This window comes from Chelmon rostratus, chromosome 7 (assembly GCF_017976325.1).
Source record: "Chelmon rostratus isolate fCheRos1 chromosome 7, fCheRos1.pri, whole genome shotgun sequence".
Classification (NCBI taxonomy): Eukaryota; Metazoa; Chordata; class Actinopteri; order Chaetodontiformes; family Chaetodontidae; genus Chelmon; species Chelmon rostratus.
Genome location: NC_055664.1, coordinates 11857781 through 11882490, shown reverse-complemented (window position 1 = coordinate 11882490; position 24710 = coordinate 11857781). Strand labels below are relative to the sequence as shown.

General features: G+C 42.5%; 2 protein-coding genes across 2 annotated transcripts in view; one reads left to right on the top strand and one right to left on the bottom strand.

Annotated features, from left to right (window-relative positions):
• The window catches only part of megf6 (multiple EGF like domains 6), a 54272-nt gene that overhangs the window by 14313 nt on the left and 15249 nt on the right, over nt 1-24710 (top strand). The window contains exons 5-23 of the mRNA XM_041940177.1: nt 4580-4702; nt 8792-8914; nt 10624-10749; nt 11233-11355; nt 12147-12269; nt 12751-12888; nt 13009-13131; nt 13458-13580; nt 13669-13908; nt 14042-14170; nt 16388-16516; nt 17170-17298; nt 21104-21238; nt 21706-21840; nt 22899-23024; nt 23374-23505; nt 23754-23882; nt 24023-24154; nt 24420-24548. Coding sequence (XP_041796111.1) covers nt 4580-4702; nt 8792-8914; nt 10624-10749; nt 11233-11355; nt 12147-12269; nt 12751-12888; nt 13009-13131; nt 13458-13580; nt 13669-13908; nt 14042-14170; nt 16388-16516; nt 17170-17298; nt 21104-21238; nt 21706-21840; nt 22899-23024; nt 23374-23505; nt 23754-23882; nt 24023-24154; nt 24420-24548 — 2547 coding nt within the window. The remainder of the gene's footprint in view (nt 1-4579; nt 4703-8791; nt 8915-10623; nt 10750-11232; nt 11356-12146; nt 12270-12750; nt 12889-13008; nt 13132-13457; nt 13581-13668; nt 13909-14041; nt 14171-16387; nt 16517-17169; nt 17299-21103; nt 21239-21705; nt 21841-22898; nt 23025-23373; nt 23506-23753; nt 23883-24022; nt 24155-24419; nt 24549-24710) is intronic.
• On the bottom strand, nt 17390-20462 carry LOC121608801 (EH domain-containing protein 2-like). The gene is made up of 6 exons (XM_041940178.1): nt 20067-20462; nt 19790-19966; nt 19450-19547; nt 18630-19042; nt 18364-18528; nt 17390-18260 (listed from the first exon to the last, which is right to left on the bottom strand). Exons 1-6 carry the CDS (start codon nt 20285-20287, stop codon nt 17700-17702), a joined length of 1635 nt encoding a protein of 544 aa, XP_041796112.1. The 5' UTR covers nt 20288-20462; the 3' UTR covers nt 17390-17699.

The window sequence follows — 24710 nt, the reverse complement described above, 5'->3', positions numbered from 1 at the left end:
TCTGTGGAGACTTACAGAAATAATTGCAGGCATATGTTTGTGTATTGCATGCGTGTGGCCTGTGTAATGCATCCGAATGCACCACAGCTGAACCAAGGCAGAAATGGTTATCCTTATGCCAACATGTGCCAAGAGCAACAGTGTTCAGATTCAGAGTCAAACAGGATGGTTTCCACGAATCCAGTCCTGCAGCTTTGTGTGGGTCGCAGTTAATCGGATCGAGACAGGAGGGGTTGTTTGCAGGTACATGTGTAATGAGATATACTAAGTTAATAAAGCACTAAACCACTCAAGGCCATGGTTAACAGTGAGCATCTGAGAGGTGTTGTTATGCATTAGGGGAAGGTTTAACACAGTGACCCATCTAGAGCTATTTAAGATCGCTTTTCTGCTCTAGCAATTTAATTTATGTACAACAATGAATAAAAAAATTACTTTCATTCAAAGCTGAGGACACTGAAGTACCAAGTTTTGTACTTAAAGTCTATGAGTGTTCATAGACTTAATGAAATACAGATAGAGGATCTGTATCTTCACTTGTCAGCTTCTAAGGAGATGTTCTGAAGTCTGTATTTTGGCTCATTTCCTCCGTCTTTGTTAGTTTTTAGAACCACAAAGATCCAGTTTGTGGACCAGGGTGGAGCTCAGGTGGGGCAAGTACGTGGCAATCACCACAACTGAATGAAAGATAAACATGCCCCAAAACTTTCACCTTTAAAGCCTCAGTATCTACTTTGTTTATCGTTTTTCTGTTGAAGTGTTTTTCCAGGGGCTTCAGTACAGTCATATCAAAGTAACTGTGCGTGTATTTTATTTTGCGTCTCATAACACTGCTATATTTTTTTATGTTATTGCCTTGTGTTTCTTCCATGTTTGGCCCTGATCCACATGCTAACAAGGATAGGAAGAAAGTATTTCTGCTTTTTAATTCAAGGGCTTCAGCAACGATGGGAAATCTTTTTTTTCCCTTCAGCCCTTATTGGCAGTGACATATCATTTTTTAGGTATTAAAATGTCTTAAAAGTCATTGCATATGGGCTCAAAAGCTGTGCAGATAGCATGTGAAGTCTTGTCTTCAGAGCAAATCTATTTAGCAGATCTTATCCAATCATGTAAATTCTTGTATTTCTACATATTTCAGTGACATTTCAGGAATTTTCATTTTCTTGTAATTTCTAGACCCAGAGAATTGTGATAATTGCCCTGCTGTAAATAAATTTTTATGCTACCAATAAGATTTATATTTTAACTTTCTCACAGTGATTGTTGTGCAAATGAAGTTCATTTGTTGGCTGTCAGGTTAGGCTAGAAACACAGACCATGACTGATGACTCTGTGAAAGGCTGAGCTAAGTCCAAAACAGGAAACTCTGGGTCATGAAATGTGTGGATTTCTATCTTTATTTGAGGTTTCATGTGGGTCAGCATTTTCTTTGGGTTTACAATTAAAACAAGGCTTATATTTAAGAATGGTGATGCGTTGTGGCAGTGCAGTTTGGTCAACCTTTTCAAATTTGGTTTCACCTTCTGCTTGGCATCTTGATGATGATGGCAAATGGCCGTGAGCTGATATGGAGAGCTCATTAGGGCTCTCAGGAGCTGCAGGATCAAAGTGGAGACGTGTAAGGGGGCAGTGCCCTGAGGTTACGGCCCCATGTCACCTCCCTATGAGTTAATGACAAGTGCAGACCAGTTTTGTCCCCCTGTTTGCAACTATGTGTATGTGTGTGCACATTTTTCAGGGTTAGGCTGCAGGTTTCTTAGACCCCCCTCTAGTGAAGGGGAATGTGCTGAACGCTGGACCACTGTGTCACTAAATCACAAAGGCCATGGCAGGGCAATGCAGCCAAAGAGTAGGACAATGAGGAGTTGAGGAAAACAATGCACATTACAAAATCTGGCATGCACATAATCCTAAAAAAGCAGTTACAGTATTTATTTTTCAATATAACAACTAAAGTAAAGGTGCCTACAAAGACCAGAGGGATGGCAATGCCTAAATGTGTATCAATCTGCTCAATCCATTACCTTCTATAGAAATTCCTGAAAGTGCGCCTCTCCAGATCACTCAGATAACATTGCCTGCCCTTAGAAACCAAGCGTGGGTGTGGCCTGAAAAACAACCACGGCGACCCATCCTTAGTTTCTGAGGTCCTGCAGAATTCTACGAACTGCATTTAAGGGCCACAGAGTTTTGCTTTTCTTCTCGCCAAAGTTGCTCCTGCATTACTTTCTGCAGACTTGATTACATAAGAATTGTAGACCAGGGAAGAAGCGAATACTACCCTTTCATGAATAACCACACATTTGTTACCTCAGCTGCTGTTCTTTCTCTACGGTGTGTTCTACCCGCTGTAACAAATGCATGCTGTTGTAATGATTCAGCACCGCTCCTCCAAACTGTGTGCTTTGCATCCCTTCAACTAAAACAATCTGTGAGTATCAATAATGCATCTCATATGGTCAGCTGGAGAAAGTTTTGTCCTGATGCTGTGGTGTGGTGATGTTTTCAGGCGGTAGCTCTGTCCTCATATTTCTTACAAACTCTTTCTATTAGCGTATTTTTTGTTTATTCATGTAAACATAGATACATACAGAGACATTTTATATGAGCAACCGGGGCTGTTTATCATACCCTGTTGTTTATAGTACTGGCCAAGTTGTCCATGGGTGTCTTCCTGGCTATGGAAACAGATGAAATACAGTGTGGACATCCCTGAATGGACCAGCAGGAGAATTCTGGCAAAGCCCTGAGTCTACTCATGCATGTCGCTTTTATGTTTTTTTTTACCAGGGGGCCTTGCAGCACATGATATGTTGCCTTTTGCATTTAACAGTATGTGCTTTAGATTAACCTTTGCATAAATTCCTACACCAGGGGATTTGTGTGACATTACATTGCTACTAAGTTAAAAAGAACAGCCCTGGGTAACAGGGTGGATTTCACAGAGTGCTATCTGTTGGTTGATAAACCAGGATTATATCGGCAGACCTCGATCTGCCATGTGCTCTGAGTCAAGCTGCCAAACATCTTGTTACAGTAAAACATACTGCTCTCTATCTCTTGCTGTCTCCTGTCTTTTTCCTTCCAAATTGTTTCTCCAAGTTGTGGTTCTGAAATTTCCTGTTTGTCAAAGACAAACAAACTATTGCTCAATGCGCCGCAAAGGGGTCCCATTAAGCCTTTTAACAGATGGGGACAAAATACTGAATAACTTTTCCTTCCTCCTCTGTTACTTTAGTCCTCCTCTTTGACAGGAGGTGTCCATGCAAGCGCAATGCATTTCTCCATCACCATCTCCCCTTTCTAAAGCAAACAGACAGCACTGTATCATTTCTGAAAGGTTTGGCTGTGTTGCTGCCATGTGGAAATAAACTGATTTAATCAGTTTCTACGAGGATCAGGGGAGAGTTCATACAGAGGACGTTAAATTGAATACTGTGCCCTGGAACGTTTTGCTTTTCACACATGAGACTAATAACACATAGGAAAGTGCTCATTTGGCCCACATCTGAAAGGCATGAGAGATTCATTTTACCTGTTTTTAATGCACATACGATTTCTACTGAGAAGTATGGAACAATGTCAAAGGTGCATGCATTTTTATCATAGTTGGCCAAGATCGCTGTCAATAGAAAACAGTTATAACACAAATTATTTGAGTTGACAGAAACATCTTAAGTAGACTGTGCTGGAGTGTTTTGATATATTCAATGTCACATCATACATTTACTTTACTAAATATTTAGTCAGAAAGATAGAATAACCTTCCAAAACTACCTGCGACATCAGGCAAATCTTTCAGTCTAATATGAAAATGACACTTGCTGTCAATGTCTCGTGTGTCACAGATTGATCATATTAGCATTTCGCTGTTGCACGTATCACAGAATACAATGTGTTTAAAGACATTTTTTGGTGGTGATGCACAGCTGATAGGAACACACAACAACACCACAATGAGGAGCCTGAGGGTGTTTGCTGGAGCACAAGAGCTAAGCAAGGAACAAACCTGGAAACCATTTCACCCTCGAGGGCAAGTAAGAACATGGGAAACATGGGAAGACCATGACATTTTTTGGAGATAGCTGATTGGATATAGATACACACTAATGACAGAGTGAAGAACTGGCATATGTTTTATGACGTGATAAGGTTGAAGATTCTGGAGACTGTGGATTGTTTTTTGATCTGCATATAAAGAATTCTGAATTTCAGTCCTCTGAACTAGTCGGTGAACCACAACATGTGGGAAGATGCAAGTTATGGCATCTCCTGTTTCTTTTATTTGCCAGAAGGAATGCACTGTTTCTTAAAGACTGGCAGCAGACCGACTAACGACAGCTTGTTTTTGACCTCTGGGAGGTAGCGGACATCAAAGGATTTCTGCTTTGAGAGGCAGCAGGTTCCCGATCCATAATGCGATAAGTGAAAATAAACTGTGTAAAAGTGAAGGAACTCTGCAAACAGCGTCCGCTGGAAGGAAACTAGAGACCTTTCAGTCATCTCAATTGATGTAGCTGCGGTGTTTTGTGGACTGTGCGTTATTAAAACCGGACTTTTAATTCTTTTCTTTCAGATGTTAATGAATGTGAAGTGGATGAAGGAGGCTGTGAGGGGTACTGTTGCAACACCATTGGCAGCTACTACTGCAAGTGTCCTGAGGGCAGTAGACTGGGGCCAGATGGCAAAGCATGTCTCGGTAAGATGAACATCTGGATTAGCCGGTGTGCACAAACATAAACAGACTCTCTGCTCAACGGGGGGCTTCCTGATCTGCTTTAAGATTATTATTTTTTTTAATGTTAGAATGGAAGTTAATTTCAAGCAGACACAAAATATCACACATGATGAGTAGTGTAAAATGCTTGAAATGAACACAGGGCCACACGTACAGTACAAGGATGCCAAGTGTAGGAGTCATGATTTCATAGTTCAGTGTTGACCGCATGAACTCTATGACCCAGTTCATTTTGCCCACTCTATATCCAGAGCTGTTTTTGAATGCTTAATGTAATCTAGGTTTAAGTTTCCAGAGATGGTTTTAGAGCAAAAAACAGGCCCATGCATAGAAAGAGTAAGACAGCTGTCTCCAATTCTGAAGGCCCACTTAACAATACCTTTTACATATGGTGCTCAACACAAGCTCGGTAATGGAAGAAAATCTGAGGTGCGTTTCAGGTATTTTAATTTAATTTATTTTGTCTGTGGAAAAAGCTACTTTCACTCAGTAAACCAAAAGAGGCCTTAATTTGCCCTAATGGGATTTTACATTTTACAAATGTTTACAATTAAATCCACCCATTAAATGAAATGATTAGCTTTTCTACAGGTTCTCATGTTCTGGCAGGTAAAATTCAATTGTTTTATATTTATTATGAAACGCTTTAGCCATTTTTTTAATAGATAAAATATAAACACTATTCTCTCAGGCATTCCCTTCCCTGCCTCAATTTGCTTTCAGTCTTTAGTCAAATACATTCCTCTGGGTAGCGCAATTTGTACATTGTGTGTAATAGCACATAATGGGGCAAATTGCAAGGTTAAAGGTATCATGTGAAGCTTTCATTATAAAGAAACACAGTTTTGTTACATTTAGTGTTTCTCACCAAAATAAACTGAGGATACGTTTAAGGCCCAACAAACATGTTGAATGATTCTTCTTTTTTCTCATTGTTCTGAAGCATGCATTGTTTATATCTTGAGGTCCTCTACTATTTATTGACACAAATAAAAAATTAATTAATAATTAAATGTGTATCACGCATGTTAGGTTGAGTAATTATCCACGGACAGGTGAGTTATGTGCTTCTTCACTGTTTAGGCCTTTTTCTACTGTACAAGTAGACTGTACCGGTAGAAAAGTAGACCTTTGGCTGTCTTCATCACTCAAGTGACCTTCTCCTCACACGTGTTAACGGTCCGCAAAGAGTCTCTCATAACCAATATGGTGATGCATTCATCGAAAAACAGCTTGCCAGTGCCACTATAATTAAAGAACCCTACAGTATACTTTAATAGAGCTTCCTCACTACAGGAATTTAAAAGAAAAAAATCATTTGATGAATATCCAATGTTTTTACAGCTCACAACTGGCATGCTAAATACATATTACCATAGGTAATAACACGAGTGTGTTAGCTGCCATGGTTTCTAAATGCATGAAATGAATGTCTGCTTGGATAAAACCTTAAATCCATTTGAATGAATTCAACGGCTCTTATAATTTAGCAGAAATATTTAGTTGTTCTAGGCCATGAGGTTAAAATTCTCTAGCCTATTTTAAGCAACTGAAGACCTGCGTAACCGTCTGGACTTCAGGCTGTAAAGGGCTGAAAAAACATGCTGGCAGCACCGCTTTCTAATAACTTTCTCTTCTCAGACAGCATGCTCTCTCAGTTTGGCTGTTCATCTGACGCCATTCTGCTGAGTTAGTGTTGGGCCCATTTGTTCTTTAGAGCTACAGGTGTGAACAAGTGCCTCTGACCTTTAACCTTTAAGACAGGATATTGTCACTAGGTAATAATTTAAAGTCTGAGAGCCAACCACTGGAGGAGACAAGCGGAAGCAGCCTCAGCAGCTGTGAAGTTCTTCTTTTACAGGCTTTTGTGTGAATCGTACGTGTGGTCGAATTTATGAGGAAAGACAGCGAACTTGGGTTTGAGCTCTTTCAGAAAAATAAATCATAATCAGTGTTTCCTCTGTGCGCCGCTGTTTTTAACCTCAATTGAGATTGAAATATAGATTTGAAATAATTTTAGTCACACTAATCACTAAAGAAAACACATGCGATAAATCGTATCATACAACGCTACACGTCCTGGTCCTCTTCTGTTTTTAGTAAATTCAGCTCCTTCCTGCAGCGTTCATTCTGAAGACCACCTGTTCTTTACGCTTTGCCACCAAACCAGCGCTCCCCAGTCTTTGGTCCGCCTCATTGTTTAGCCGTAGATGCCAGCTCAGCAGCTCCGCTTAGAGCCAGAAGGTGTCACGCGATACCATTCAGACCTCGTGCCCCTCGACCTCTGACACCACCACCCTGCTGCCACACACACCACCTCACCACCGGTGAAAAGCAGCCATTGTGCGTCTCCCATTGAAATCCTCTCACATGAGGAGTCCGATAAGTATATTAACCTTGACAAACCTCCCCCAGAGTCTATTGTTTTGCATGTTAGCGTCCTCTACAATAGCTGCCAACATGTTAACATACAAAAGAGCCCAGAATGATAGGATGGCCCATGAATATGTGATTCTTAGCAGGCGGTTGTGTAGTGATTATTTGTTTCAGCAGATGTCCCAATGAACCCAATATGAATTCCTTTAACTAGTCCACTAGTCTATATGCATCATGTGAAAAGGATTCTTTCAGCTGTGAAAGGCCTCCACTTTGACACCCCCTCCTCCCTGTAGCCCCTTTTATTGGGAACAAGCTAATTAGAATAGTCTTGAGATCATTTCGGAGAGGGCTTTTCCCACGGGTCTGTCATGCACACACACACACACACACACACACACACACACACACACACAAGCAAACAATTTGAAAATAATTTCTAATATTTGCACTGCCTGGGTAATTTTTGGACCTCTGAGGAACCTAAATGATGGTAGCGTTGCATGCTCAAATAAATTGAACCACATGTTCTTAGTGTTTAACCCCCCCTCATAAAAAGAGTAAATGCAACATTATTTTCGCCTCCTCGCACACATCTACTCCTTCATCACTAGTTGGAGCTGAAAAAGCCCTCGCGAGTCCGAGGTGACAACCGGGAGGAGGTCAGGAGGATGTGTGATGTGTTGTCCAGATGTGTAGTAAAGCCTAGCTGTTCTTGAGTGCAGTGTCCAGGTATGTCTTCTCAGCTTGCCTCTGTCTCTGTGGAACACCAGCCTCAGCCTGACAGGCGTGCAGCCATATGCAATTCTCTCCTGTGCAGGAAGCAAATTGATTGCACGCATGCTACTGCGCAAGCAGCACGATAAGCCATTCATCATTCACCCCGAAGACATGTGTTTTGTTTTGTTTTTTCTAGAGGAGTCCCAGCACAGGGTCAGTGCGGTATTGTGCTGCTGAAGCAGGTGGTGATTCAGCGTCTTGCTCAAAGGCACACTGACACATTGGCTGCCATCGGAGAAAAATGATGATTTTCTTCACTATTAAAAGTGGTGAAAGCAGGGCTTAAACATGGCAGCTCAGCTGTACACATAATACTCAAACATAGATCTCCGCAAAAGGCAAAATAGAGAAGAAATTAGAGATCTGGTCAAAATTATGCAATTACATCTCTTTCAATCTATAATGCTAAAAATGTGTTTTTCATTACCCTTCATTTGGTTCACCACAGATGGAATGTTTAATTAGATCGCCTCAAAGTTGGATGTGAGATTTTATAAAGGATGTAATAAATGTCTCGTTTCTAAAAAGCTGCTCAGTTTAGGCTTCCATTCAGTTCAGCGTTATTTTCCTACAACTGACCAAAGTTCTCAATCTGTCGTTGTTCGGCAGAGCTCCAATTTTTTCACACACAAGATGGCTCGAGCAGAGAGGCTGATTATACGGGCTTCTAATTGTACCATGTTCATGACCAGCACGCTTGTAAATGAAGTCTTTGACACAGTCAGAAGCAGACTGACGTTCCTAACAATTCCAATTCCTCTAACGTCTGCCAAAGTGGTCCTTAATTGTGCAGTCTTGTGGTGTTGGGCAATGTTATGGATGTTAGGCTTCTTAATGAGCATTTGCCTGAGTGTGTTAATGAGTAATGATATCTTTGTGCACGTGTGTATTCAGATGTAGATGAGTGTGAGGAACTCAATGGAGGATGCCAGCAGACGTGTGTCAATACACCGGGCACTTATCACTGTGAGTGCAGCGAAGGCTTCCGCATGCACGCTGATGGTCGGACCTGCATTGGTAGGTATTTCTTGCACTTGTGGTAACCATTTAAGTCCTTCTACGCCTCCGCATGCACTGCATTTCCCCCTCGTTAATACTGATCAATATTTGCAAACATTTCCTCAGTGGTGTAGAAGAGCAACTCAGACACAATGCAGATTAAAACTTTCCTGCCAACACTTAGATAGGATTGATACCACTCCCATATCTGTGTACTTTCCTTGCAGCGTGTTCTCTTGTGCAGACCTGTTAGCATTCAAAAGTCCTCCAGTAAACACACAAAGCTCGGACTCCTGATTCCTCTTTGGCTTGTTGCTTTTATTCATAAAACTGAAACAATGCAGAGATAAGAACACAAATCAGTGCAGAAACATTGACATATACACACTGAAAGTAAGTATTATACACATAACTACTGCACAACACCTTCCAAAATATAAAGCAGCATTGTGCTGTATAAACAAAACAACAGAAAAGTTTCTAACGCGACATTCCTAAAAAATGCAAGTGTTTGATGATTATTTACGTATATTAGCTCTCTTACTGTACAGACAAGTCTCAAAGACAGAAGTGGACAAGATACACAATATATTGAGGAGAAACACATGAGAGATTGATCATCTGATTTATCTTTCAGCAAGTGTGGGAATAAGCGGATCTCCTACACTGTTCCAGATACATGTAACTAGTAGTGCAATCAAACATATATAAATATAAAATACATCTGAGTTTTAGCCTAAAGTACAGAAACATGCAGCAAAATAGCAAAGCTTGGCAAAATATGTTGTGTTCTATTGTGTCACCATCCTATATTAATCCAATACATAAATCTTGTCAATTGGACTTCCACTATTTTTCCTTTATTTTTAATTTTTTTGCTGACCTTTTTTTTAAATCTTTACATTCCTTGGGGACACAAAGATTTTAGAATATTAATGTATTAGAACTACAATTTTGTCAGCCAAGTGTGTGAGAGCACCTGGAAGAAAATACTGAAATTAAGTCAGTAACACTCAAAAGAACAGCGGTGCTGAGCCTCCATGATTAATCTCAGTGTCTAGTGGGAAATTCTGACATGATTTGAAAGGGGAAATGTGAGATGGGAAAGTACTTTTTTCCCATTTTAGCACAATAAAACCTGTTGGTAATGAGAAAATTTGTTACTTGCTGAAAGCCAGTACTCCTCTGTTGCTTTTGGTCTTATTTTTCATTCTTAATACTCCCATTCTGCGACCGCAGCTTAGCGGTGGTGGATAGGGATGGAGGCAGAGGGATAGCTAATTGTGTCTGTTGAAGTCATCAATGTTAAAAGCCAGCCGTCCTCTCAGTTTTACAGCCCGTCTGTGTCATCATGTCTGTGTTTAGAGCACCCAGAAGGCACGGGGCTGATATTCATATTTGGCACATCATTAAATCACAAGAGTAATGGGATGGAAAGATCATTAGAGAGTAAGCAGGGGTACCCGCTGGACCAGGCTTGAATATCATTTTCCAGTTTCTAGCCTTTACCCAGGCGCTTTCCATAATTACATGGCTGCAGAGTTTGAGGTGTGAAAGCCAGTTTAGATTGCCAACAAATTCAATTACATCTGTCACCCTGTGTGAGTTCACATTTGAACAGAAAGTTTTACATCCAGTAATTCTGTAATTGGATATCAGAGCTGATGGGTTTCTATGCTTGATGATTTATTGTGTGTGTGTATTTCTGTGTCTCTTGTCCTTTAAAGCTGTGAACTCTTGCTCAGTGTTGAACGGTGGATGTGAGCATAAGTGTGTGGACATGGGGAACAATCACTACAAATGTGAATGTCGAAAGAACTACCAGCTGAAGAGAGACGGGAGGCACTGTGAATGTAAGTCACTTTGCCAGCAGATGTTCTCATGATGCAAGAAATCACTGGACAAATAGAGTTCACTGGAGTAGGACGTCTTTCTGACATGGATTAGGTGCTTCTACTGTTGCAAATTAGACCAAATTACAGCACAATTGAGCACTTTTCTGCCCACTGCTAGATAGGAAGCCGTAGATAAGGGAAAGGACTTTAAGAAGCAGCTTTGCGACACTGTGCAGCAAAGAGCAGGAATTCAGATTTCTCTTCCTGGATTTTAAAACGCTTTTTGTTAGCTGGGACTCACCCAGTATGAGCAACTGCTTTTTTGAGCTGTTTCTGAATGAGAAGCTGCATGTCCAGGAGTCAAACTTCAGCGTTAATCTGGAATTAAATCTTTGCTCATGAACTAACCAGCAAGGTCAGAGATTAACCTGCTGGGCTGACTTCATTTTTGCATATGTGTGTGTGTGTGTGTGTGTGTGTGTGTGTGTGTCTGCGCGTCAGTGAGGGACCCCTGTGAAGAGAGGAATGGAGGCTGCGCCCAGCTGTGTCTTTCAGAAGGCGGCCGGGTTCACTGCAGCTGCCGACCTGGTTTTACACTGGCTGGAGATGGCAGGAAGTGTGAAGGTGAGGAATCACACACACACACACTATATATATCCACACAAGAAATTAGAGAGCGGATATATCAAACAGTTTTAGAGGATGACATTTATGATTTTTCCATAAGTAACAGCCACATTAAAACCTCCTTGTGAAAGCAAAGCTGCACCACAATAGACAACAGTATTGATTTGAGAGGCTGATGTTGGAAACTATTCTCACAGTCCATCTCACTAACATTTCTCCTGCTCCACTGAGAAGCCAGAGAAATGTGAGACCTGACAAAGACTTCCTGCTGCAGGAAGTGTTTTCTACATTGTTTTGAAATACTTTACACATCCGGATTTTTAAAGACCATATGGGAGCATAGTTTTGCAATGCTGGTTTGTCAGTGTGACAGTATACTTATTTGGATCATTAACCTTCCAGCTCCAAGCACACTGTTAAGTTTGTCTTTATCCTCCTCCCTGAGAGCCTCAGACAACGGCTCTGAGTTGGTGTGTGAATTATTTGTGTGTGTTTGAAAAAGTGTGTGTCTCTGTTGCAGTATGATCCATTATAAGCCAGGCCTTTTTGGACCTGAGTGAACCAAGAGAATCGAGTTGCTAATTTGTAGTCAAGAGGACAAAAAAGAGGACAAATATCCCCTCTGAAATGTTCTGAACCTCAGTGATGCCTCAATATGACCTTGAGATATATTCTTGTGTTTTGCTACTTTGTAAAACAGATAAATCCTTTGATATGGGATTTATTTAGTGCATATATGTATTAACCATATCGCTCAACACGTGTGGTTTCTTATTTGTCTCCTTTAGACATTGATGAGTGCAGTTCAGGCCATGCCAAGTGTTCCCACGGATGTGTCAACATGCTGGGCTCCTTCAGCTGTGTGTGTCATCCGGGCTTTGAACTTGGTGCTGATGGCAAACAATGTTACCGTAAGTGAAGAATTAAAATCAATTCCAGCGACTGTTGAACACATTTTGTTGAGCAAATGAGTAAATCCTCTCATAACTTCAGCATTGTTGTCCTAAAACGTATTCAGCCTGTAAATAACAAAAAGATAATGGAAAACGCATGCGGTGGCGTGGATGCAACCCATGAATTCTCCTTTCCTTGAAAACATCAAAGCATATCAGATGGCAGTTATAATAACATAACTCATAGATTTACAACAAGGACACTTTAAAAAAGCAGAGATAGGTGTACTTCAAGTTTCTAAATACATTATTAACTGCAAACTATACCAGTGCTTGAAAATTATTCGTTTTCCTCTCCTCATCTGTATCTACAAGCTTTAAGCAAAACAACAAAATAAAATAATAACAAAATAATCCTTGTAAATGCCCCAAAACATTGTCCTTATGTTTCATCTCTTGTCATGTGCTTTCACTGTGGTTTTGGACGTCTCTCCTCCAGGCATTGAGATGGAGATCGTCAACAGCTGCGAGAAGAACAACGGAGGTTGCTCTCATCACTGTGAGCACACCACCAACGGCCCGCTCTGCTCCTGCAACCACGGCTACCAGCTGGACCGGGACAGGAAGACCTGTGTCGGTAAGAACTGCACTCTTTTGAGTCTGCTTTCCTTCATTTCCATGCACTTTCCAACTCTTTGCTTCTGTCGTCCTGGCCATCTGTTGAAACCGGCTCTATACCACTGTGTGCCTTCCTCAGATAGCGATGAGTGTGTCAGTGGGGAGTCCTGCTGCAGTCACTTCTGTAGAAACTACCCGGGTGGCTACGAGTGCAGCTGCAGAGCCGGCCATGGACTTAACCCAGACGGCTGTGGCTGCGATGGTAAGAGTGCTACATTGTTAGCAGTTTACTTAGAGTGGTGTTTTTTAGCGTTTCCTATGTTCTGGCACAGTTGTGCACATTTACCAACCGACTGCTCAGCTGAAATTAAGCTTTTCAAGGCCTTTTCAGAGCAGAAAACAAGAAACAGAACGTTTTGCTCACTAGGGAGCAAACTTCGTACGGTCTATAGCAACTGCCAGATGGGCAGATGGTTAGAAGAAGTTAAATCAAACAAGGCCCACCTGAGCCTAATCTGCGCAACCTGTCATCCAAATGTTGTTATTATTACCATTTGATCGTGTGTTGTTTGTGTATTCCTCTGTTAGATGTTGATGAGTGTTTAACAGAGACCTCAGGCTGTGAACACTACTGTGTCAACACCCTGGGAACATATGAGTGTTTCTGTCGACTGGGCTTCCGCTTGGATCATGACCAGCACTCCTGCATTTGTGAGTTGACATTTGTATAAAAGTTATCCACATCTACAGCCGTCTACGATCATTTATTTGAATCTAACTTTGTACTGGGTGCGTTTAGCTCTGTATGGCAGAGAGCTGGAAGAAGAGGAGGAGGAGGAGGAAGAAGAGGATGAGCAGCTGGACGTCCACAGATTACCAGACCTGCTGTTTCGCAAGGCTCCTCAGCTCCTGCAGTACACAGCAGCCCTGCGCTCTCGTTATGACACTGATGATGACGGCAGTGATGGTGGTGACAGTGAAAAAGAATTAGAAATCCAGAGGGAGCGCCGAGGAGAGCTTAGACTGGACAGCAACATAGGTACAGTAAAAAAAAAAGTCTGTATGCCTGGTGAGAAATTAAACAGATATTGTTTTATTGCTTCCCCATTAAATCTTCAGACCAGGAAGTTATGAAATGGAAAACTTATTTTCAGTTGACCTTTTCTTTTCAGTGTGTTTGGATGGCTCGTTCGGGGATGACTGCAGCGTGAGCTGTGAGGACTGCTTGAATGGAGTGTGCAGTGCAAACAGAGACCGATGTGACTGTTCACCCGGGTGGACTGGCATCATCTGCAATGGGAGTGAGTACGATGAATACGGTTAAATCTGTGTCAAGTGGGTTAAACTCGCCATCACCACTACTGGAATGTCGAGTTTTCCTTAACGTATCCACAGCTTTTTCATCCAGGATGTTCTGTGACTGTTAAAAGGAATAGTTTGACATACTGGGAAATACACATATTCCCTTTTTAGCTATCGTAGCTTAGCATGAAGACTCCTAAGAGAGCAAAACTAAAACGCTAACCTGTCTCTGTCCAGTGGTAACAAAATGTCCACCGGTACCTGTCTAAAGCTCACTGGTTAACAAGTTATATCTCGTTTATTTAATCTGCACAAAAATTAAAACTTGTGGTTTTTACACTTTGATTTTTACTCTTCTCATCTTATTTTAGTAAGAATGTGAATAAGCTTATTTCTCAAACTGTCAAACTATTTCTTTTAAAGTGTGGGGAAAATAAATAACTCTCAGGCCAAGAAGACATGCATGGACGGGAGACCAAAATGGATGATTTATGGGCAGATCACATACATGACAAGTGGATAATGTTAACAGTGCAGCACGCACACACAACCTGTTTTTTTCCACAGGACGCATCCTCTTTTAGTCTATTTTACCTACCCAAAGCAACGTGGTAGAGTTGTAGAGAGAGATGGGATAGCTCCCAGCATGCATCGATCCAGGGCCATGTATCAAAACCTGTCGGCTCCTCTGCGTGGGAGGCTGGGTTGTTTATGGGCTCCAGAACACAAGAGCACAGGAGGAATCAATCTGTCTGCTACTGGAGTGAGGCCAGGGCCCACAGCAAGAGCACAGCCTGAGGCCAAGGATGTCCACTACTGGGTTAGAAAGCAAAGCTCCATTGTTCCCATCCAGCTCCATGATTAATGGCCGTCTTTGGTCTGAACCAAAGTCAGGCTGGTAATCATAAGAGGAGAGCCACGTGGGACAAGTCGGTTAGAAGCACTCTGTCACGTTTAGAAAGGCGCTCCTGAGGTGGCAGCATTCAGATGCACTGCCTGGAGGTGATGGATATGGACATGAGCAGCATTTTCAGGTGGAGAAGACGGGCGATATTGCTGCCTGAAGCAAAGGTGTGGGAATTGTAGGAAACTACACAGTGGTCTATAAGGACCTTCCATCTCACCTTGCTCGACAGGTGTCACTTCACTATCTTATTTTATGAAGTTATAGAGAGAAATGAGTGAGTTCATGCGCTGAATTTACAAAACCCAGTATCATCCTGACATTACAGTATGTTGTTCTTCAGCCCCTTTGGCACTGTGCACATATCAGTTAGATCTATGCAAAATCTATGCAGAAAGACTTGTATAACTTGTCTTTCTTTATTTTCATCCCTCTGTTTATGGTGGATCATTATTAACATGGCAACATTCACCGGGATTTATCTAATTGGTGTACTTTATGTGTTGCTATGCTGTCAGCAAAAATTTTAAAGCTAATCACAGATTAAATATTTAATTCTGGACAAACACAGAAACAAATGGCCTAGAGTCATATCCCAGAGGCAACTTGTCAACTTTTCATTTTAGTGGCAGAGCACTGCAAGGATTTTGTGCTATTTAAACAGCTCTGTGTGTTTTAAATGTTGCCTCAACATGTCTTAAAAACACCCCGGTGTCAATTCCATCATTATGGAGCAGAATCAATGCTTCACAACTCCACCCACTGCGCCGCTCATTTACTCATATATTCATATATCACGTCTGGTGCAAAGTGATAGAACCATTCATCTTTGTATGAAAAAGAAACACTTTGATAAGATTATGATATTACAAGATAATGTAATGCCATTACCTCCATAGATTATTTCAAACTGGTTTATCTTCCCGCGGAGTGACATAAAACTGCTGTGAAGCAAGCCTGACATGGAATTCAAGCAGACATTCACTTGATGGATTGTAACACTTAAGCACATCTTAAACAGCCAGCTGGTTCATGTTGTAATTGCTAACAAGGCCAGAGAGATTAAGGATGTCAGGAGGGCACGCACCATGAGGAAAGACAGGATGGAAGGTGGAAGTGTTGACTGTAGTCTTAACGCTGGAGCATAATCCTTTCTTTGGCTGCATTTACTTTCTCTTCTCTCATATATGAGTCTGTGTTTTAGTGTCAACTCAATTCCCCTCAGTTTGATTCATTAAGTCCAACTGCAACTATCAAGGTGTCAGTGCTCTTTTCCCATGTTTCCCTCTTTCTTCCACCTCTCCCTCTCCAGCTTGTCCACAGGGGACCTATGGGCAGGCCTGTAACAGCCTGTGCCGCTGTCAGAATGGAGGCTCATGTGACCCTGTGACTGGGAAGTGTTTGTGCCCCCCTGGGGTACAGGGCCTGCTCTGCGAGGATGGTGTGTATACACACATTCCTATAGATGCACACACACAGACGCACAGGTGTGACTGCAACAACCAATCTCCAAGTTGCTCGTTCTAAACATTTTTTGCTTATGACCCCTTAATATGAGGCAAGATCGCCTTAGGACTCTGTCATAGGTTGTACATAGGTTGTTTCATTTGGATGCATTTCAGAGGTATTTCGCAAGACATGAGCAAAAAAGAAAAATTGTTATCTTGACCCACCAGATTCATCTCGTGACCTCTTGCATGGGTCTTGATCCTGAGGTTGGGAACCACTCGGCTGAACATTCATTGTGTGCTGAATGTGTCTTGACCGAAGACTGTAAATAAAAATGGACAATAAGTCTCCACTTCTTCCCACTGTGCAAAAGCCAAAATGGCCTGGATATGGTGATTGGTTGGATTTCTGACCTATACTGTAGCCAACCACTAGGGGGCGATCCAGATGTTTTGGCACATCATCCATGTACAGCCAATTGTCCTGAGGAGGCCACAGATGTTTTCTTACAGTTTGAGATGGGTGCTGTATCCTAATTTTTGATTTGAACGGTAGCTCTGTTTAAATGTTGGCCTTTGCTCATGTCACAGTGGAGATTACAGAAGCGGGCCTCCTATCCTAAATTGGCATTGTTCATGTTTGCAGGTTGTCCAAGGGGTTATTTTGGGATGCACTGTAGAAGAAAGTGCAACTGCCCCAACAATGGACATTGCCATCGTCTGTATGGGGGCTGTCTGTGCTCTCCAGGAGTATATGGCCGCTTCTGCCACCTGCGTGAGTACAAACCTGGCCCTATTATCTAATACTCATTGTATAATGCTACTGATGTCACAAACAATGAAATAATACTGTCTGGTTCTCTATACAGGTTTAATACCATTGATAGAAAATACATTTTGGTCATGTGAGACAACCTATAGTAAAAAGGGAGAAAGGTATAAAGGTCTTTTTCCTATTCCCGTGGATATTTGACTGAATGCAGGGGTGAAATATGACAAATATATGCTAATCTCATTTCAGTCCCTTCATTTGCTTACATACAAATGGACACACACTGTACACTTTGTTAGTCTTTCGAACAGCAATCTGCTTCTACCGGATTACGTTATATTTGAGAAATTATGTGCAAATCGTACAAGTAATGTCCACAGAGCCTCGGCTTCCCATCAATGTGCCTAGTCTTCATCGCTGGCTGTACTTAGCCGTTTTGACGGAGGCACCAGGTGTGGCGGCAGCTCTCGAGGGAGCCAGTGACCGTCCAGTTTTCCCTCAATAAGGTGGACTGCTAAAGCGAACTCCTCATTATCCAGCATGCCATCCCCATCTACATCAGACAGCCTCCAGATATGAGCAAGCACAGAGTTGGGCAGAAGGGTGGTCGTCATCCACTCTCTGACTTTGGTGCCGCTCAGTTTGCCCTCGTTTGGACTGAGGTTGTAGAAAATCTCATCGTATTTTGGCTTGAATTTCTCCACCGCCCACTCGTCGAAATCTGCCTCACTGCTCTCGTCGTCTCGGGGGAGTTCCTTGAAAGGGTCTCTCCTGTAATGCTCTGGCCTGAATGTTCCCAAAAAGGCACCGTCCAACACACCAGGGAGGGATTTCTTCCTCAGCTCTTGCTGTTGAAGTAAAGGCACCAGGTTTGCTATGTCGTTGGCCAGGAGTTTATCCAAGGAAGCCATCAGACTTGGTTTCAGTGTCTTGAACTTTGAGAAATCTTGACCCAGAAGTTTCTCCTGAAAATACGTGCAATCACATGTAAGGTGCGCAGTAAACATTTAGGGGACTAAATTCTAAAAAATATAGTATTTCGATGGCGATTAATAAGCAATGTTTGACCTGCATCTTGGTGCAGTCAGGGAAGTCGCCAGCTGGGACTCGGTGCTGTTGCTGGATCTTGGTGAAAATCACAGGAAGCTGGTAAATCAGATTGTGCTTCTTGCTTTCTTTGCAAAAAATTGTTGGCATCTCCTGCTTCAGATAGCTGATAATGTGGGCGTGAGCCTAGGAGGGGACAAAGCACAAATGAAACCTAAAAACTACATCTGGGTTTTTAAATATGTGCCTAAAGTATGGGTTGGAAATGTATATATGAGACCTCTCACCCTTACTAAGCGCGCCCTCTTCACCAGGTCATTCAGCTTACGTACTGCGGCATTGCGCGGCAGGTTCCTTATGTCAGCCAAAAGATCCTCCTCCTCCAGCTCTATCAGCTGGTAGTGGTCACACATCTGCCTCGGCTCTGACCAGAAAGAGCCGATGTAAACCCTCAAGATCTCGGGGGTTCGAAACACTTTGCCCAGCGACCACATGAGGGCGCCGTACACTCTCATGAGCTGCTGCGAGTCCACCCTGTCCGCTTTGTTCAGAACCACACGCAACTTGTCCTCATAGCCACACAGAGCCCCGAAGGCCCGAGTGAGCTCATCAGAGAACTCCAGTTTATGTGCATCAAACAGCAGGATGATTCGATCCACACGCTCTGCGAACCAGCGCAGCACTGCTGGGAAGTCGTAGCCTGGGGATAAGGAACGAAAACACAGGGTTTTCATTATCACTGTACGTAATGGGGCAAGCCTCACTGCCTCAAGACGTGGAGGGACATACAAGATATCCCAGTGGCCCACTTTGGTTACACCCATAAATTACTGCGTCCATAAAACAAAGCGAAGACTGCTCAGTTACTCGCTGCTCGCCTCCTCCCAACTCACTCTGATATGACTTCAAGTGTTTGAGTTATGTTGGGCTGAAGAATTCAGACTTTATTGCATCTACTCAGTCTCCTCTCTCAGCAGGACTCTTCCTGACAGCACCAATGCTTTCCAACTGTAACTGTCTAAAACTGAAAAGTAAAAAAACTGAAAGTGAAGCCCTGTTTATTCCTCCTCACACTGAAAGGGAAATCAGAAAGGTTTTCTTACTCACCTCGACTCAGTTTTCTTTTAGCAGCGGTTAAGATGCCCGGGGTGTCGATGATGCTGATACTCTCCAGGACTTTATTAGACAACTGAGCGCACTGAAACCTGCAAAAAAAAAAAAAAAAAAAAAAAGCATTCAAAATGAATCTCTTGACTGGTTCTCATTTAAATTGGCACATTTGTAATAGCTTCACACTGCAATGTTTGTTTCAGTACTGCTACGCTAATGAAGGCGTAAATATAAAGAAGGAACTCCTCAGAAACAATCCATTATTTCCCTTTTCTTTCACTCTCCCTCCACTCTCTCTTTCCTCCTATCTCTCATCCTGCCTGCTTATTCCCATCACCTGTTCAGAAAAGCATTTCCAAAAGGGTCCAGGTTGCGAAAGGGCTTTTTGGGATCCACCGTGAGGGCATTGCCGGGGATGATTCCTTCCACCTCTCCGTGCATGAGGGCAGTGAAGCAGTCAGTGGTTGGCTCTGGCCCAACTCTGCTACCAGGAAAATCTTGTTCTATGAGATACCTGAAGCCAAGCAAGTCCAAAGCACCATTATCAGCATTAGTACCCCCAACTCATTAGTGTAGTCCATTCAGGAGAAGACAGTGGAAATTCTGATTCTTACCTGATAAAAGTTGTCTTTCCTGTTGAGTACTGACCCATCACCAGGACCATTGGTTTGTTGTCAAAGTCTGCATCCTCGTAGCTCGGAGAATGAAAGAGATGGAAAGAGTAGTATTTCTCTATCGGCAGCAGCCTCTTATAATAAAGATTCCTCAGCTCCTCCGTCACCATATTGACATCCCCGAGTGTTTTAGGGTTGCTCCTAAGCCTCCGGATGGACATGGCGGTGGATTTCTGCTCTCAGTTTCTCAGTGTGGAAGCTGCTCGCTCCTTCGACCAAACCGAACGATGGAAGAATGTGCACGAGGAATCTTGTCAGATTCTCACAGCTGTCTGCTTCATCCTGCAGCGGGACATTTAGAGGGTGGAGAGGGTGTAACCAGAGCCTGCAGCTGCACCTAACATAAAGCCAATGTCGAGTGGGACAGGGTGGAGTGGAGTTTTTGTTGCTGAGTAGGGACAATCTTGGCAAAATTCATGCAGACTGATTGTCCTCAACATTGAGTGGGGATGGGGCATTGCGTCAGTTTTAAAAGTCTTACACACACTTTACATGTTTGCAGAGAGTTACCGACACTGCAACAAGCTTTACTTGCTCACATATTCAGCCTGGTCTCAAATGAGATTCATGATTATGCAGTAATAAGGATGAATGATGCACCATAATTTTGTGTGAAGCTCTATAAATCAAGTGAAACAGGAGGCAGCGGGCACATGACTTAAACTCGCAGAAGTCTGATGTTGTGATAACACAGTCGTTGGGTGTGTTCGTTTAGCTCAGACTAAAATGTAATCTGATAGGAGAGAAGGTTTCATTTCGACATTTTTTCCTCAATTAGCCACGACCACCTTGACTTAAACCAACAGAAACTGCCATGTTTATCCTATAGAAAAACATAACTGAGGTTTTGCTGTTTGCTATTCATAGGACTATAATAATTCATATGTGTGTATATTTTTTGCCACACAAACATGTTGAAATCCTTCACTCGCTCATGCTCTTTGTCTGTTTTAAAACTGATCTCGCCCGGCCCTCAGCTTGTCCCAGGTGGACGCACGGCGCAGGCTGTTCCAAGGAATGTGACTGTGTTCAAGAACATTCCACCGGCTGTGACCCCAAAACAGGGAGCTGTTTCTGTAAGGCCGCATACCACGGCCCACAGTGTGAGAAAGGTATAAGCACTTCCCGAAACACCAACTCTTTTATTCAGCGACAGCTTCGGCATGCAAGATCCTAACAATGAGAGGGTTTAGATTTGTGCTTAGCTGCTTTTTATTCACACAGGGAACATGTTCAGTTGATACATTATTGTACTGACCATTCCAGGGCTTCAAACATCACAAGGATTCAAGTTTGCCTGGTGCAGTAATAGCACTGCAGTTGTAGCAATGCTAGTAGCTCAGGGGAAATACACTTGCAGCCGGGCTGTTTCCAGGCAATGCACATTTTGATATAAAGCTCTATAATGGAAAAGCATGTGTGATCACTCTTAAAGACCAGCCTACAGTGATCACAGAATCAAGTGGATCTCTGGTTAAGATCTTAGTATCCTGTCTTTGCTGCATAGTTTCTCAAAATGTTTGGAAATGTTGAGATTGTTTGTTAATCTTCCCTCTTTGTTGTGTATGTCCCAATGTAGAATGTGAGCTTGGCTTCTTTGGTGCAGGCTGTGAGCAGCCATGTGACTGTCCAGGTGGAGGATCATGTGACCCCAGGACTGGAGAGTGCAGCCAGCGATGTCCTGCAGGCCTTCATGGAGATAAATGCCAGCTGGGTGAGGAAAAAAACTGCCTTAATACATAGTGCATCACACTATTGATGTGCTAAAGTACTACTTTAAATGATTGTAAGTGTAAAAAGCACGGCCAAGTCTGTTTTGGGTGGAATGTTTGTTTTAGAGTTACTTTCAACCATCTAGCACACGGCCATGAGATCATTTTTCATCTTTCCAATATGAGACTCAACAGCGCCCTCGTGTGGCCATAACATTTATAGTAAAGGCTCATTGTGGATAGACCTAACTGTGGATTTGAGAAGTGTGTGGGCTTGCGTACTGACTCATGTGTCTGCATGTGTGGCTATTGTTTGCTTAATTCATGCTTGAGTGAATGCGTGCCCGTTCCGATAAACTATGTCAACACAAATCATTATAGATGACTCTCTGAATTTCTCCACCTTTGTTGCAACCCTTTTCAATTCGCCTATAAATCTTTCTTTATTCTTCTGCCTTTGATGGATTGAGTGGATTTAGCAGGCAATATTAACAAGGCCCTCTCTTGAATTCACCTGGTCAGTGCAGGTGTTCTTGTTAGTACAAACGGAGCAACCGAAAACACGAGTGTCCCTCCACAGCAGGGCGTCCTCTGGCTGTTTGCTCTGCCGGTTGACGGAAAGTTCACCCCTCTGTGTTGTGATCTAAAGTGATGCTGAATGTTGTTTGGGAGCCTCTGGTAAAAACATGACTTTGCGTCCCTGAGGAGTGGACTAAGATAACAGAGTGGAGTTACAGTATGTCAGCACTAATGCACAGTCCAGGCCTTGGCTTGCTGGGTTTGTCAAAGCCAAAGAAAAAACAAGTTATTCATATTTTCTGGATCGGACTCAGCTTAAGTTGCAGGCCAGGTCATGACAGGGGCGATTTACTTCAGCTGCTACTGCAGAAGCTATTGGCAGAGGCTGAATAAATAAACGGAAAATGATGATAACCCATTTTTTGCAATGTTGATCAATCCCCTCTTGCATTTGTGTGTGTGTGTGTGTGTGTGTGTGTGTGTGTGTGAGACTGTTGTGTCGCCTCTTTTTTAAATGTTTTAATTGAATGCACGTTGCTAGCCTGCCAATCGTGGCGCTACGGCGAGAGCTGTCGTCTGACCTGCAACTGTGGAGGAGCTCCCTGTGATCCCATAACCGGACAGTGCATCTGTCCTGCTGGAAAGACCGGACACTCCTGTCAAGAAGGTACATTTATTTTGCAGTATGTTCCATTATCTTTCATTTCTAGTTTTAGGAAATGTTTGCCTAATTATGTTGTTGCAGACTTCAGAAAATGCGATGTCATGTGAATTAGATGGAGGACCTGCTTAAACTCACTGACACTGTGAGTGTTATCTGCAGCCAGGATACTTGGTGCCTTTTTTAGCGCAAACCAATCAGAAACTTATTCTTTGCCCTGTAGCTTATTTTCCATTTAACACATTTCACCCCACCAAATGATTCAAGTATAAGTGGCTTTAGGGCTTTACAGAGAAATATCTCACATAAGTGGATTACTGCACACTTAATCTGAAAGACACTCGATGCTCCCCAGACTGCCCTGATGGATTCTGGGGGTTGAAGTGCCAGTCATCGTGTCCTAACTGTGAGACCGGCGGTTCTTGTAATAAGCAGAGCGGCCTGTGTGACTGCAAACCAGGCTTCACGGGAACCCTCTGCCAACATGGTGAGTTTTAATCTAATTGAGATTCAAGTAATTTTGTTACCTTTTAAGAACTACTTTGATCTTTAATTTGAACCTGTGTGTCTCTAATAAAGGCACAAGTTAAACAGTTGGCCGATTGGTTGAACTGAGAGTTTTCAATTGCTGTGTTTGCTAATTTTTATTTAAATGAAATATGTTTTTCAGTTCCTACTAATCAGGTGTCAGTCAGGTACTAAAGCACAATCCAATGAATGTCATGTTGTGTGCAGAGTGTCCCTCAGGTTTCCATGGACCCGGCTGTTTACTGCGCTGTTCGTGCCACGCTGATGCCGCCTGTGACCCACAGACTGGACTCTGCAGCTGCCCTCCTGGAAAAAGAGGCCATGACTGTGCAACATGTAAGAACTGTAATTATCCTTCAAAAATCTTAATGTATTTCAGTTTTAGGTAAGATTTTGAGTGATTACATTGTTCAAAACACTGAACATATCAAAGCCTTGTGCTCAACTCTCACTGCAACATTGTCTGACCATCACAGCATGTGAAACTGGTTACTGGGGCCAGGGGTGCTTCAGTAAATGCCAGTGCAAAGAGACCCCTGTGGGCTGTGACCCAGTGACCGGTCAGTGTGTGTGTGAGGCCGGCTTCACTGGAGACCACTGTGAGCAGAGTGAGTTCACTTGTTTTAAAAAGATTTATATTTTAGTGAACGCTGCCACCTAGGGGTGATTGTCACTTATAACATCTTTTGAACCCATTTACAATGCAGGAAGTACAGTAGTTTTCTGGATATTTAATTTCATCATAACATGTTTGATTTCAGTGATTTAGATTTTATCCTGGGATTTGGAATATGATGATGATTAAGCTGAGATTTAAGGCGATTGTTTTGCTACATCTCTCTTAATCTTCTTCCCTCATATGATCACTGTTAGAGTGTGTGAATGGCACTTATGGGCAGGGATGTGCCCAGCGGTGCCAGTGTCAGAACGGAGCCGCCTGCGACCATGTGAGCGGAGCCTGCACGTGTTCACCTGGATACGCTGGCACGCACTGTGAGAAAAGTAAGATTCTGTTTTGTTTCTGATTGATTGATTATTATACTATTCCTGATGGTCTCTTTTGTGAGCAGCTATCCAAATGCGTCTGTGATTTATTTGAGTCATTTTAACTTTTAATAAATCTTTAGAATTGCAGAAATGTTATAGAATGGTTTTAGAGACTTA

Excerpts from the sequence above, each read along its gene's own strand:
- LOC121608801 (XM_041940178.1), bottom strand. The coding sequence starts at position 20,287 with ATGTCCATCCGGAGGCTTAGGAGCAACCCTAAAACACTCGGGGATGTC. Across the intron at positions 19,548-19,789 it reads GGAAATGCTTTTCTGAACAG|GTTTCAGTGCGCTCAGTTGT; the intron begins GTGATGGGAATA and ends TTTTTTTTGCAG. Across the intron at positions 18,529-18,629 it reads AGAGGGCGCGCTTAGTAAGG|GCTCACGCCCACATTATCAG; the intron begins GTGAGAGGTCTC and ends GTCCCCTCCTAG.